The sequence below is a fragment of the Phoca vitulina genome, unplaced genomic scaffold (genome assembly GCF_004348235.1).
Source record: "Phoca vitulina isolate PV1807 unplaced genomic scaffold, GSC_HSeal_1.0 scaffold40, whole genome shotgun sequence".
Taxonomy (NCBI): Eukaryota; Metazoa; Chordata; class Mammalia; order Carnivora; family Phocidae; genus Phoca; species Phoca vitulina.
Window position 1 is genome coordinate 24,112,466 of NW_022589743.1, and position 13,766 is coordinate 24,126,231.

Here is a 13,766-nt window from a genome sequence, read left to right on the forward strand (position 1 = left end):
CACACGTGCTCTCTCTCACTCTAAAATAAATAAATCTTAAAAAAAAGGAAACCAGGCAAAAAAGTCACATATTGCACAATTCCATTTATATGAAATGTCCAGAATAGGCAAAATCATATAGACAGAAAGAAGATTCGTGATTGCCAGGAGCTAGATGTGGGGGGAACAATGGGGAATGAATGACTGTTCATGGGTATAGGGTTCCTGTTGGGGGTGATGAAAATGTTCTAGAATTAGATAGTGGTGATGGTTGCACAATTTTATGAATATACTGAAAACCAGTGAATTGTATATTTTTAAAGTGTGAATTTAATCTCAAAAAAAATCAACTAAGGCAATATAAACACTTAAAATAAGAGCAAATATAGTGGTAGTTTTAAGAGGAAACCCGATGGGAACTCTGAGGTTTGTTCTTTCTCTTGCCACTCCAAAGGAGTTTGGGTTTTTCTCGCTCCTTTTGGGCTATAAAGTTCTTCCCAGGGTACTTCGTAGCAAGCTGAGTCTTGAGCATCACCTCCCACTGGACCCCAAAGATCTAGGAGGAGCTTCGGTCTGTGACTAGGCTTCCAATGGATTCGCCAAAGCAGCTTTACCCAACCTGGGCCCTGGGATCATCTCAGATGCCCAGTGAAGAGAAGTCCCAGGAAGGCTCGGGTGCCTCTCAAACTATCTCCAAAGTATTAACAAAGAACCTTGGTAAATTGACTGTCGACTCTAGTATCAAACTCCCTTTCCCTCTACCAGAATATCCACCCCAGCAGCAGGACAGAGAGAAGAAACCACAGGGGCTCGTTGAGCGCATCCTTAGCAGCAGCGGGAGGAGGACTGGAGTAACGACTTTAACTGCTCGGAAAGAAAGGATGGCAAGGATGATTCAAATGATTCAGTACCAGCGCTATCTCAGCCTGGGGTCCCAGCTTCAAAAAGATCTACAGCAGAAGGAAGCTGAGGAGGGTGAATCAAGGGTAGAAAGATTTAGATGTCACTGTCATTACTGCCTGTATCATAAAGATCTTTCTGAGGAAACCAGCATGGAGGATTATGATGTAGAGCCAATGTAAACATAAACTTTATTCTTGTACGGTTTCTTCTTAGTGATTTTAGGATCATTTTGCAGCAGCTTTGGAAAGCTGCTCTATGTTAGGGCAAACTATAATATTTTGGTAATCTATGATATTATAAAGTTTTTCTTTTTGTATCTTTTCTACCTTCATACCAGTAATTTGTGAGGAATCCTGTAGTTTGCATTTGAATGACTTCAGTACACTTCCACCTTTTGATTTGACCTAAGGAAGCACTAATAGATTTTGAGTGTTGCCTGTGTGTTTGAGAGGCCTGAAGTCATTAAGACAAGACCTAACCTCAAAAATTGGAAGCCAAGTAACTTGTGCAGAAGGAATACAGAGAAAACTTTGGTGGTTTGGTTAGAGCATGATTAGGGCAGATGTGTATGCTAGATTTTGCGGTTTTCAAAAATTGTAATAAAATTTTTTTGTGCTATTTCAATTTTCAGTAGCAAATGTGTGTATGTAGAGGATCTTATTAAAATGGACTTATTTGAATACCTCTTAAAAAAAAAAAAAGCAAACATAGTTAAGTAATCTGGGGTGGGCAGAGGAGGAAAAGGGATGAGAAAAACTACTAGAAATTAATAGAGGGAATGAAAACTAATGGGGCCACAGAAATTACCTTCCCACTATAAAGAACTACAAAACTAAGCAAAATACATAAAACAGTATCTTGAGACAACTGACAAATAGGCAACACAGACCATGACCCTTGAGAAAAAGCAAACAAATGAAGTGAGCCCCACAACTGCCCCAGCTTCCTGCCTATTGGCAGTTTCCCAGCTGCACCATACACATGGAGGGGTAACGGAAACAAAGCCCAATAGTCTCACTGAATTGAAGAGACACAGATTAGAATTCAGGAGGCCAAGGCAGCTAGAATTTGTGGGGTAGAAGTACTAGAGAGAAGCAAGTTCTCAGAAAGCGATTTCTGGAGATCCATGAAGGGATCTTTTGGCTGAGTACCAATCTGTATGCAGTAAAACTCCAAGGTCTAGAAGAACACCCAGAGACTCTTAACTCTAGGGAACAAACTGAGGGTTGCTGGAGGGGAGGTGGGTGAGGGGATGAGGTAACTGGGTGATGGGCATTAAGGATGGCACTGGATGTGATAAGCACTGGGTGTCATAGGCAACTGATGATTAACTGAACTCTACACCTGAAACTAATGATGTATTATACGTTGGCTAACTGAATTTAAATGGTAATAATAAAAAAGAACGCCACAGATCAGAAAGCTAAACAAGTCCCACAGGTCATATAAGGTTGCCAACAGTTTGTGTTCCTACCTACCAGAGTAGAGAGCCCTTGTAATACATGGGAATTGGGTAGAGCCCCAAGAAAGTTATCAACCTAGCAACGGAGGTACATTAACTCCAGAACAAAGGGTGCTATAGATTTGCCATAACCAAGCTTAAAAGCAAGTCTTAAAAGGATCAAACTAATCCACAAGTTACTGAACTGCACATCATAACACAATTCTCTTTAACAAAACATAACAAAACCTATAAATAATGTAAAACTCAAAATTTCTAGCATGTAATAAAAAATTACCATTCATGCAAAAAAAAATAGGAATGAATTATCCATAATCAGAAAAAACTCAATCAACAGAAACAGACCTAGCAATAACACAAATAATGAAATCAGGAAACAAGGACCTTTTTAAAACAGCTATTTAACAAATCTTATAATTATGCTTGAATATATAAAGAAAAACATGAACACAATAAGGAGAGAAAAGATACTAAGTACCCAGACAGAATGCCTAGAGATAAAAATTACAGTATCTGAAATAAAAAAATTACACTAATGGAATTAATAACATTGTAAAATTGCAAAAGAAAGTAACAGTTTACATTAATAGAAATGAAGGCAAAGTAAACACTTTTTCAGACAAACAAAAGCAGAGTGTATTCACTGCCAGTAGACTGTTACTACAAGAAATGTTAAAGGAAATTCTTTAAGCAGAATGAAAACACTAGATGGAAATCTGGATCTACATGAAGTAATGGAGAAAACCAGATAAAGTATGTGAGTAAAATGTAAAAGATATTTTTGCTCATTTTGTAATTTTTATAAAAGATAAAGGCTATTTAAAGCAAAATTAGTAATAAACTGTTGTATTTATAATACAGGTACAGTTAAAACATATGAAAAAATTCTACAAAGAGAGGGGGGAAATGGAAGTACAGTGTTGTAAGGTTCTCGTACTACATGCAAAGTGATCTTAGCAGTAGACTAATGGGCACAGTAGAGACTGTAATATGTCAGAGATGTACAGAGCAACCAAAAAAACACCCCAAAAAACAAAAAAATACATGTAGTTACTAAGCAAAGAGTGAAACTAAATCAAACAAAACAAAAAACCCACCCAGGGTACCTGGCTGGCTCAGCTGGTGGAGCATGTGAATTCAAGCCCTATGCTTGGTGCAGAGATTACTTAAAAAAAAAAAAAATACGGGGTGCCTGGGTGGCTCAGTCGTTAAGTGTCTGCCTTCAGCTCATGTCGTGATCCCAGGGTTTTGGGATCGAGTCCTGCATCAGGCTCTCTGCTCAGCAGGAAGCCCGCTTCTCCCTCTCCCACTCCCCCTGCTCGTGTTCCCTCTCTCTGTCTCTCTCCCTGTAAAATAAACAAATAAAAATCTTAAAAAAAAATCTTAAAAAGCCAAAAACAAAAACAAAAAAACCCCCACTCAATCCAAAAGAAAGCAGGAAAAAAAAAAAAGATTAAAAAACAAAGAACATGATGGGCAGATTTGAACCCAACTATATTGATATTCTATTAAACTTAACTGGAAGTTAAGAGTAAAAAGACAGAAAAAGCTATCCATGCAAACACAAAACAAAGCCCCAGTAGCATTAATGGTATCAGACAAAGTAGACTTCAGGACAGAGAATATTACATGAATAAAAAGGTGCATTTTATAATGATAAAAGAATCAATTAAGAAGATACAATCCTATGGGGCGCCTGGGTGGCTCAATCAGTTAAGCGTCTGACTCTTGAGCTCAGCACGGGTCTTGAGCTCAGGGTTGTGAGTTCAAGCCCTGCACTGGGCTCCATGCTAGGCACAGAGTCATGATAATCCTGAATATATACCTAATTACAGAGCTTCAAAACATATAACACAAAAAGAAATGGTGGTCCTGTTGAAGCAGAAAACTCAAAACAATCATGTAATTATGTCCAGGGATATGAACAATACATATTCCTTCCAGGAGTATCAACAGAGTTGCTCATTATGTATAGAAGTACCTTTGTACGGGTGCCTGGGTGGCTCAGTCCGTTAAGTGTCTGCCTTCGGCTCAGGTCATGATCCCAGGGTCCTGGGATCAAGCCCGAAGTTGGGCTCCTTGCTCAGCAGGGAGCCTGTTTCTCCCTCTCCCTCTGCCCCTCCCCCCGTTAGTATGCTCTCTCTCGCTCACTCTTAAACAAATAAAATCGTTTTTAAAAAAGTGTCTTTGTAGGGGTGCCTAGGTGGCTCAGTCTGTTACAAGGCTGCCTTCGGCTCAGGTCATGATCCCAAGGTCCTGGGATCTAGCCCTGTGTTGGGCTCCTTGCTCAGTGGGGAGACTGCTTCTCCCCCCCCCACACCACTTGTGTTATGTCTCTCTCTCTCTCAAATAAATAAAATCTTTCAAAACAAACAAAACAAAAAAAACCATGGGGGGCCTGGGTGGCTCAGTCATTAAGCGTCTACCTTCGGCTCAGGTCATGATCCCAGGGTCCTTGGATCAAGCCCCACACCAGGCTCCCTGCTCAGCAGGAAGCCTGATTTTCCCTCTCCCACTCCCCCTGCTTGTGTTCCCTCTCTCGCTGTCTCTGTCAAATAAATAAATAAAATCTTAAACAAACAAACAGTAGTGGTATATTTGTGTTTACCAGTTACAAATTCCGGTTCTAACCCTAGCGGTCTCGAGGTACATGACATAGCTCTCCATCTGGCGCACTCCCTTGGTCATCACCTGTATTCAGGTTCACTCCTCCTTGGACAAAATGCTTGTCAGTTTGCATTTTGGTATCAATGAAATGGCCCCCCACTCCCCTAAGCCTGCTAATAGCTTGGATGAATTCTTGTTGGTTTTCCATCTGCAAGTCAACTATATTTTGCCCAACTTTCAGTCGTATTCAACAAAATGTCCTGCCTTTTTATACAATTACAACCTAATTGTTATGTGGGTAATTTTTTCTAAATATTTTAAAGATTCCAGATTTCTGAACTTCAGAAATTCTTCCATGCTCAAAAAATACAATTTTCTTGAAAAACGTCATGTGGCTTTACACTAAAAGACTGGATGTCTTATTTATTTATTAGAGTGTACGCGCACATGCAGGAGCACAAGCGAGGGGCGGGGGGAGGCAAGAGGCAAAGGAGGGGCGGCAGCAGAGGGAGAAGAGAGACAAGCAGACTCCCTGCCGAGTGCGGAGCCTGACACGGTGCTTGATCCCAGGACCCTGGGTTCATGACCTAAGCTGAAGTCAGACCCTTAACAGACTTGAGTCACACGCCCCAAAGCTTGAATGTCTTTTAATAAAGTGAACTGTGTCTCTGAACAACCCCTTCCAAAAACAAAACAAAACAACCCCAAAACAAAAGAGATGGACCTGAAAGAGGAAATAAATAAATCCACAATTGGAGATTTCCAAGACTCTTCTCTCAGTAATTGACAGAAGTAGACAAAAAAATCATTAAGGATGTAGAAAGACTTGAACAACACAATCGTTCAATCTGACCTGACATTTATAAAACACTACCCAACAGTAAGAATACAGATTCTTTTCAAGTATACATGAGACAGTCACCAAGACAGACCTTATATGCTAGACCACAGAACAAGTCTTAGACATTTGGAAAAACTAAGATCATACAAAGTATGTTTTCTGACCATAATGGAATTACACTAGCAACTAATAACAAAAATACTTGGAAACCCCTCAAATATTTTTAAATTAAGTAGCATACTTCTAAAAAACATATGGGTGAAATAAAAACTCTCAAGGGGAATTAGAAAATATTTTTAACTGAATGAAAATAAAGACACGACTTACCAAAATTTGATTTGTCCAAACCCACAGAAAATACAGCACCAAGAGTGAACCTGATGGTATACTATGGCCTTTGGATAATTATGATACGTTGGTGTAGGTTTATCCTTGGTAAAGAAGGTACCACTCTGGTGAGTGGTGTTGATAATGGGGGAGGCTGTGCATGTGTGGGGGCAGGGAGTATATGAGAAATCTCTGTCCCTTCCTCTCAAGTTATTATAAACCTAAAATTGTTCTAAAAAATTAAGTCTAGGGGCGCCTGGGTGGCTCAGTTGGTGGAGCATCTGCCTCCGGATCGGGTCATGATCCCAGAGTCCTGGGATCAAGCCCCGCATCGGGCTCTCTGCTCCGTGGGAAGCCTGCTTCTCCCTCTCCCAGTCCCCCTGCTTGTGTTCCCTCTCTCTCTGCGTCTGTCAAATAAATAAATCTTTAAAAAAATAAAAAAATAATAAAAAATTAAGTCTAGAAATAAATAACGTGAAATAGAAGTCAAAACAAAACCCCCAAAGTACAGAGAAATACATCTACTGCCAGGTATAGATGTTCTCTTGAGGTCTGTCCCTCTGGCTTTATTTTTTCATTTTTTAAAGATTTTTTTTTATCCATTTAGAGAGAGAGAGGGCGCCTGGATGGCTCAGTCGGTTAAGTGGTTGCCTTCAGCTCAGGTCATGATCCCAGGGTCCTGGGATCCAGCCCCACATCAGGCTCCCTGCTGAGTGGGGAGTCTGCTTCTCCCTCTCCCTCTGCCCCTGCCCCCCCCCTCAAATAAATAAAATCTTCAAAAAAAAAAGAATTTAGGGGCACCTGGGTGGCTCAGTTGGTTGGGTGTCTGCCTTGGGCTCAGGTCGTGATCCCAGGGTCCTGGGATCAAGCCCCACGTCGGGCTCCCTGCTCTGCAGGGAACCTACTTCTCCCTCTGCCTGCCACTCCCCCTGCTGTGTGTGCTCTCTGTCAAATAAAAAAAATAAAGTCTTTAAAATATATATATTTAGAGAAAGAGAGAGAGCGAGAGAGAGCACAAGTGCGGGGGACAGGGGGGAAGCAGGCTCCCCGCGTAGCACGGAGCCTGACATGGGGCTCGATTCCAGGACTCCAGGATCATGACTCGAGCCAAAGGCAGACGCCTAACAGACTGAGCTGCCCAAGTGCCCCACCCAGGTGCCCCTGTCCCTCTGGCTTTAGACTTCAAGTCATCTGGACATGCAGAAAGGGACTCCCTGGTGAGGGAAGCAGAGTGGGAAGGCAGGCAACCAAGCAAGAAGGTAGCCATAAGGCCCTTCTGAAACTGAAGCTAAGAAAGCTGCACCTTGGGATGCTTGGGTGGCTCAGTTGGTTGAGCGTCTGCTTTTGGCTCAGGTCATGATCCCAGGGTCCTGGGATTGAGTCCTGCATCGGGCTCTCTGCTCAGCAGGAAGCCTGCTTCTCCCTCTGCCTGCCACTCCCCCTGCTTGTGCTCTCTCGATCTCTGTCAAATAAATAAATAAATAATCTTAAAGGAAAAAGAAAGAAAGCTGCACCTTATAAGTCAGATTATCTACGTCCATCTCTGTTTTCCTTCTGTTACTGGCCCTCACCAAAACCTTGCTTAAATGTCCCAGCCTTGGGGCACCTGGGTGGCTCAGTCGCTGAGCATCTGCCTTCGGCTCAGGTCATGATCCCACGGTCCTGGGATCGAGCCCCACATCGGGCTCCATGCTCCGCGGGAAGCCTGCTTCTCCCTCTCCCACTCCCCATGCTTGTGTTCCTGCTCTCGCTGTGTCTCTCTCTGTCAAATAAATAAATAATACCTTAAAAAAAAATAAAAAAAAGTCCCAGCCTTATTTTATAACTCCTACTAGGACTGAAGGGAACGGTCCTGTCTCCAAGCTCGGGCTAGTGTGCTACATTATACCTAAAGCAAGAATGACGAGAGGATCTAAAGTGGCAGCGGCAGCAATGATTCCAAGAGTCCAAGGAGGAAGGAATTTTAGAGGACAAGAATAGGGCCTTAAGGTCCAGCCATCTCTTACCCTACTGGATATTTCCCTCTATTATCAATCTTGGAAGACCAAGAAATTTTGTTCCAAGTACTTTACCTTACCACACCTCAGGAAATAAATTCCAGTATTTTATTAACTGATCACAATCCCTGATCCCTGTAATTAATGACAGCAAATGTTTATTAAGCAATTTATTGAATAATATAACTTACTACATTCATGAATTCTCACAAAAGACCTCTGAACTAGATAACACATTCAATATCCCCATTTTTAAAAAAGATTTGAGAGAGAGAGAGAGAAAGCAGACTCCCCACTGAGAGGGGAGTCCTGGCTTGATCTCACAACCCTGAGATCATGACCTGAGCCGAAATCAAGAGTCAGAAGCTTAACTGGGGCGCCTGGGCGGCTCAGTTGGTTAAGCGACTGCCTTCGGCTCAGGTCATGATCCTGGAGTCCCAGGATCAAGTCCCGCATCGGGCTCCCTGCTCAGCAGGGAGTCTGCTTCTCCCTCTGACCCTCCCCTTTCTCATGCTCTCTATCTCATTCTCTCTCAAATAAATAAATAAAATCTTTAAAAAAAAAAAAAAAAGCTTAACTGACTGAACCACCCAGCTGCCCCTCAGTATCCGCCCTCCCCCCCAGCCCCGAGATCTTATTCATTCGAGAGAGACAGACAGACCACAAGCAGGGGGACAGGGAAAAGCAGATTCCACGCTGAGCTGGGAGCCTGACAAGGGGCTCGATCCCAGGACCTGGAGATCATGACCTGAGCCGAAAGCAGATGCTCAACCATCTGAGCCACCAAGGCACCCCTCCCCATTTTTTAAAAAGTTTATTTAATTAAGTAATCTGTATACCCAACTCAGGGCTCAAATTCACAACCCTGAGATCAAGAGTTGCATGTGCTTCCAACTGAGCCAGCCAGGCACCCCATCATTAGTATCCCCACTTTATGGAGGGAACTGAGGCCCAAAGTGGGTGACACGCCCAAAATCCCACTAGCTATGTGATAGAGCTGTGATCTGAACCTGACTGGACTACAGAACCTGTGCTTCTAACTGCTTCTAAACTGTTTCCCTAACCTCTGATATTACTCAGGCTTTCACCTCTCACATATCTACTCCTTTGATCCCTATACTTTCTTCCAAGGCCTTGGCCTCTTCTGGTCTCTTCCCACCCCCCATCCACCCCCCAAAACAAATCCAGGATCCCAACAGGGGCCAGCACTCTGCATTTCCCTGCATCTAATCCCTTACCACTCCACAACAGTCCTCTGGCAAACCCCAATCCTGAATCACCTCACCGCTACGATAGATCTACTTTGCCCACCCTGTCATTGAGTAGCTGAGTGTTTCTGGGCAGAACTCACACTCAGAGTTGTCCTGGTTTTCTTGAAAACCACCTGGAACACAGTTTCTTCAACAATCCTATAATACCCTCACCCCTGTGCTCAAGTCCAATCCAGGCAAAACTGAAAAATTCGAGATTTATTGTAATTTCCCACTCAACTTTAATTCACATCTATCCAGACCTCTTTCCTTTTAGGATCAGAGGATGTTTCCCTCTGCTTACCCTTTATTGTACCCCCACACTCAACTTCTTGGAACACTGCTCCATCACTTACCACACTGGTCTGCTGCACCCTGAACTGCCCCTGACTCCTTCCTAATGGGAACATCCTTAAGTCAATCCCATTTAAAAATACTGCCTTGACTGGAAATGACAGATACTGGCGGGGATGCGGAGAAAGGGGAACCCTCCTACACTGTTGGTGGGAATGCAAGCTGGTGCAGCCACTCTGGAAAACAGTATGGAGGTTCCTCAAAAAGTTGAAAATAGAGCTACCATATGATCCAGCAATTGCACTACTGGGTATTTACCCCAAAGATACAAAAGTAGGGATCCGAAAGGGTACGTGCACCCCGATGTCTATAGCAGCAATGTCCACAATAGCCAAACTGTGGAAAGAGCCAAGATGTCCATCGACAGATGAATGGATAAAGAAGAGGTGGTATATATATACAATGGAATATTACGCAGCCATCAAAAGGAATGAGATCTTGCCATTTGCAAGGACGTGGATAGAACTGGAGAGTATTATGCTGAGCGAAATAAGTCAAACAGAGAAAGACATGTATCATATGATCTCACTGATATGAGGAATTCTTAATCTCAGGAAACAAACTGAGGGTTGCTGGAGTGGGGGGTGGGGTGGGAGGGATGGGGTGACTGGGTGATAGACACTGGGGAGGGTATGTGCTCTGGTAAGCGCTGTGAATTGTGCAAGACTGTTGAATCTCAGATCTGTACCTCTGAAACAAATAATGCAATATATGTTAAGAAAAAAAAAAAAAAGAGGGCGCCTGGGTGGCTCAGTTGGTTAAGCGACTGCCTTCGGCTCAGGTCATGATCCTGGAGTCCCAGGATCGAGTCCCGCATCGGGCTCCCTGCTCGGCAGGGAGTCTGCTTCTCCCTCTGCCCCTCCCCCCTCTCATGTGCTCTCTCTCATTCTCTCTCTCTCAAATAAATAAATAAAATCTTTAAAAAAAAAAAAGAAAAAGAAAAAAAAAGAAGAAGAAGAAGATAGCAGGAGGGGAAGAATGAAGGGGGGGAAATCGGAGGGGTAGACGAACTATGAGAGATGATGGACTATGAAAAACAAACTGAGGGTTCTAGAGGGGAGGGGGGGTGGGAGGATGGGTTAGCCTGGTGATGGGTATTGAGGAGGGCACGTTCTGCATGGAGCACTGGGTGTTATGCACAAACAATGAATCATGGAACACTACATCTAAAACTAATGATGTAATGTATGGGGATTAACATAACAATAAAAAAATCTTAAAAAAAAAAAATACTGCCTCGACTTAGATCTCCCTCTAGGTGGCACCTAATGCCCTTCTTCCTCTTACTCCAACTCTGGCAAGTTGCCAGTCCTTGCTGTCTCCACTCCCTCACTTCCCATAAAGCCTCACCCACTGCAATCTGGCTTCTATCCCCACTATTTCTGAAACAGCTCTTGCTAAGGTCACCAATGACGTCCTGACTGCCAAATCCAATGGATACTTTTCAGGCCTTATCTAACTAAAACACTCTTAGGCAACTGACGCTGTTAAATGCCCGCCCCAATTCCTGACATCCTTGGCTCTGATGACCCGGCATTCTCCCAGTCTGGCCATGCTGCTACTAAGTGTTTCCTATGGTTCCAAATTCATCCCTCTGTTCTTCTCTTTCCTTACACTTGACCTGGACAATCTTGCTCACTCTTGAGCTTTAAACCACCACCTTCATGCTGACAGACTCCTAAATCTACATCTTCCACCCAGATATCTTCTTCAAGCTTCAGACTGCAAAATATCTCCATTTGGACATCCTATAGGAGCCTCGAAATTACCCCTCACTGCTTTTTCTCACCTCATTTCTCCCTCAAAAACTTAAAGCTCAAAGTATTTTTCAGCAAATCTAAGAGACCATCAATTTAAGAGGCATTACTAAGGGGGGAAACACACACATGTACATATATACTTATCTTGGAATGGAAGAAATATGATAGATGCCTGCCAAACACCTCCAGCTGGATGTTCTCAGGAACCTCAAACTTGTTACATCCTAAACTAAATCCATTTATCTTCCCTCCTAAACCTGCTCTTCTTCCTGTACTCTTCCAGTTGGCAGTGCCAATATCTACCTAGTCAGCCATGCCAAAAACTGTTATTTTCCTTTCCCTCTGGCATCCCACCAAAATGAGGCTCTGCTGACTTTATCTGCTAACTACTTATCAAATCTGCTCCTGTCTCCTCACTGCTCTCATCACTGTCATCAGGAATTCAGAAGTCCCCAAACCTGATCTCCCACCCCATTCCTCTAAACCCATCCCCCCCACAGCTACAAGAGTGAATCACCTAACACAGAAATCTGGAAAAGTCCTTTCTACACCTAAGACCCTCACAGGATTTTTTTTTTTAAGATTTTATTTATTTGACACAGAGAGAGAGACATAGCAAGAGAGGGAACACAAGCAGGGGGGAGTGGGAGAGGGAGAAGCAGGATTCCCGCCGAGCAGGGAGCCCAATGAGGGGCTTGATCCCAGGATCCTGGGATCATGACCTGAGCCGAAGGCAGACACTTAACGACTGAGCCACCCAGGCGCCCCGACCCTCACAGGATTCTTAACAAGGCACGCAGTACCCTCCAGCATCTGGCTCTTGCTTATCTATCCAGCCCCTATTTCTTAACAGTCCCAACTCCACAACCATACTCTATCAATAAACCTGAACTTTGTATAGCCCCACACATATCATGCTAGTTACCTCTCCAGACATAAGGCTGAAGGAATACCCTCCCTCACCTGCCTCAGCACATGTTACTTCTTCCAGGAAGCCTTTTCTCTCCCTCTCCCAGACTGGGCTAGAGTCATTAACTTGAGCCTTCTCACAAATTCCCAAATAATACCATAGCTCTACAAACACTACATCCTGTTAATAGTTCTCTTGTCCATGGATCTGTCTCTCCAACTAGGTAGGCCAGCTCAACAAAAGAAGAGACTCTATCTTACATGTACTGTGTGCAGAGCCTTGAACACAGTAGTTATCAACAAATACCCATGGAATGAATAAGTTACATAATTCTTATTATTTGGCTCCTGGAGGCAATAAACCAACCTAAAAAGATAAACTTTTCTCTTGTACTATACCCCCCCAAAAACATGAGATATTTCAAGTAAGAAATACTAAGATAATGGGCGCCTGTATGACTCAGTTAGAAGAGTATACAATTCTTGATCTTGAGGTCATAAGTTTGAGCCCCAAATTAGGTGTAGAGATTACTTAAAACAAACAAACAAACAAAAAACCCTAAGAAAACGTATCCTTAACAAAAGCATTGTTTGGAGCACAGCCTAATAAGAACCTGGCATTTCCCTCTCTTTTGGGCATTATTGATGCTCTTGAGAGCATCAGCCAAGACATTATGTGCACCATTATGGCAGCATGAAAAGAAAGCAGGAAGAGCAGGGTGGCTTTTTAAACCTTACAGAAACCTAAGTATACAGAGTTAACAAATCCCCAGATCATTCTTTCTCAATTCCAGCTGCCTTCAGCTGGGCCTTTGGAAGCAACTGAAAGGGAAAATAAACACTGAGATAGCTAGTTATACTTGCTTTTTAACATACATATTGTTATTGGTTAAAAGATTAACTACACGAATAAATAAGCCCCTGGTAAGATGCAAAAAATGAAAATTTTGTTCAAATTAAAGAATCCAATTTCTGTTCTTACCTTAATTTAGAGTCATCACAACTATGCAGAACTAGGCTGCACATTCCCTACAAGGTATTCTCAGAAAGTACCTGAGTTGATTTGACACTCTAAGCTGCTATACCATAAATCATGGAAACTGGTACACTGAGAAAAGCTGGGAAGAAACAAGAGCCAACCAGGGGCAGAGTTAAAAGGGATGGGAGATGGACAGAGGACATGAGGCAAGCTAGGGCTGACTGCCTTATATACCTTGGTGAAGGTGGTAGAGCCAGAAGCCATCAGAATTTGACGCACACGGTTGTGGAAGCGCTGCATTGACTCATCATCCACACGCAGGAAACACTGAGCTGTCCGCTCCTTAGTAACCTAAACCATAAGGTCAAGGTTAATCTGTCTCTGATATTGCCGCAGAA

The 13,766-nt window shown here is 43.0% G+C and overlaps 1 protein-coding gene across 2 annotated transcripts in view; it reads right to left on the minus strand.

The window, feature by feature from the left end:
- The window catches only part of PRPF8 (pre-mRNA processing factor 8), a 34,939-nt gene that overhangs the window by 10,824 nt on the left and 10,349 nt on the right, over positions 1-13,766 (minus strand). For both annotated transcript variants that reach the window (XM_032428681.1, XM_032428683.1), the window contains exon 24: positions 13,603-13,719. In XM_032428681.1, the coding sequence (XP_032284572.1) occupies positions 13,603-13,719 (117 nt within the window). The remainder of the gene's footprint in view (positions 1-13,602; positions 13,720-13,766) is intronic.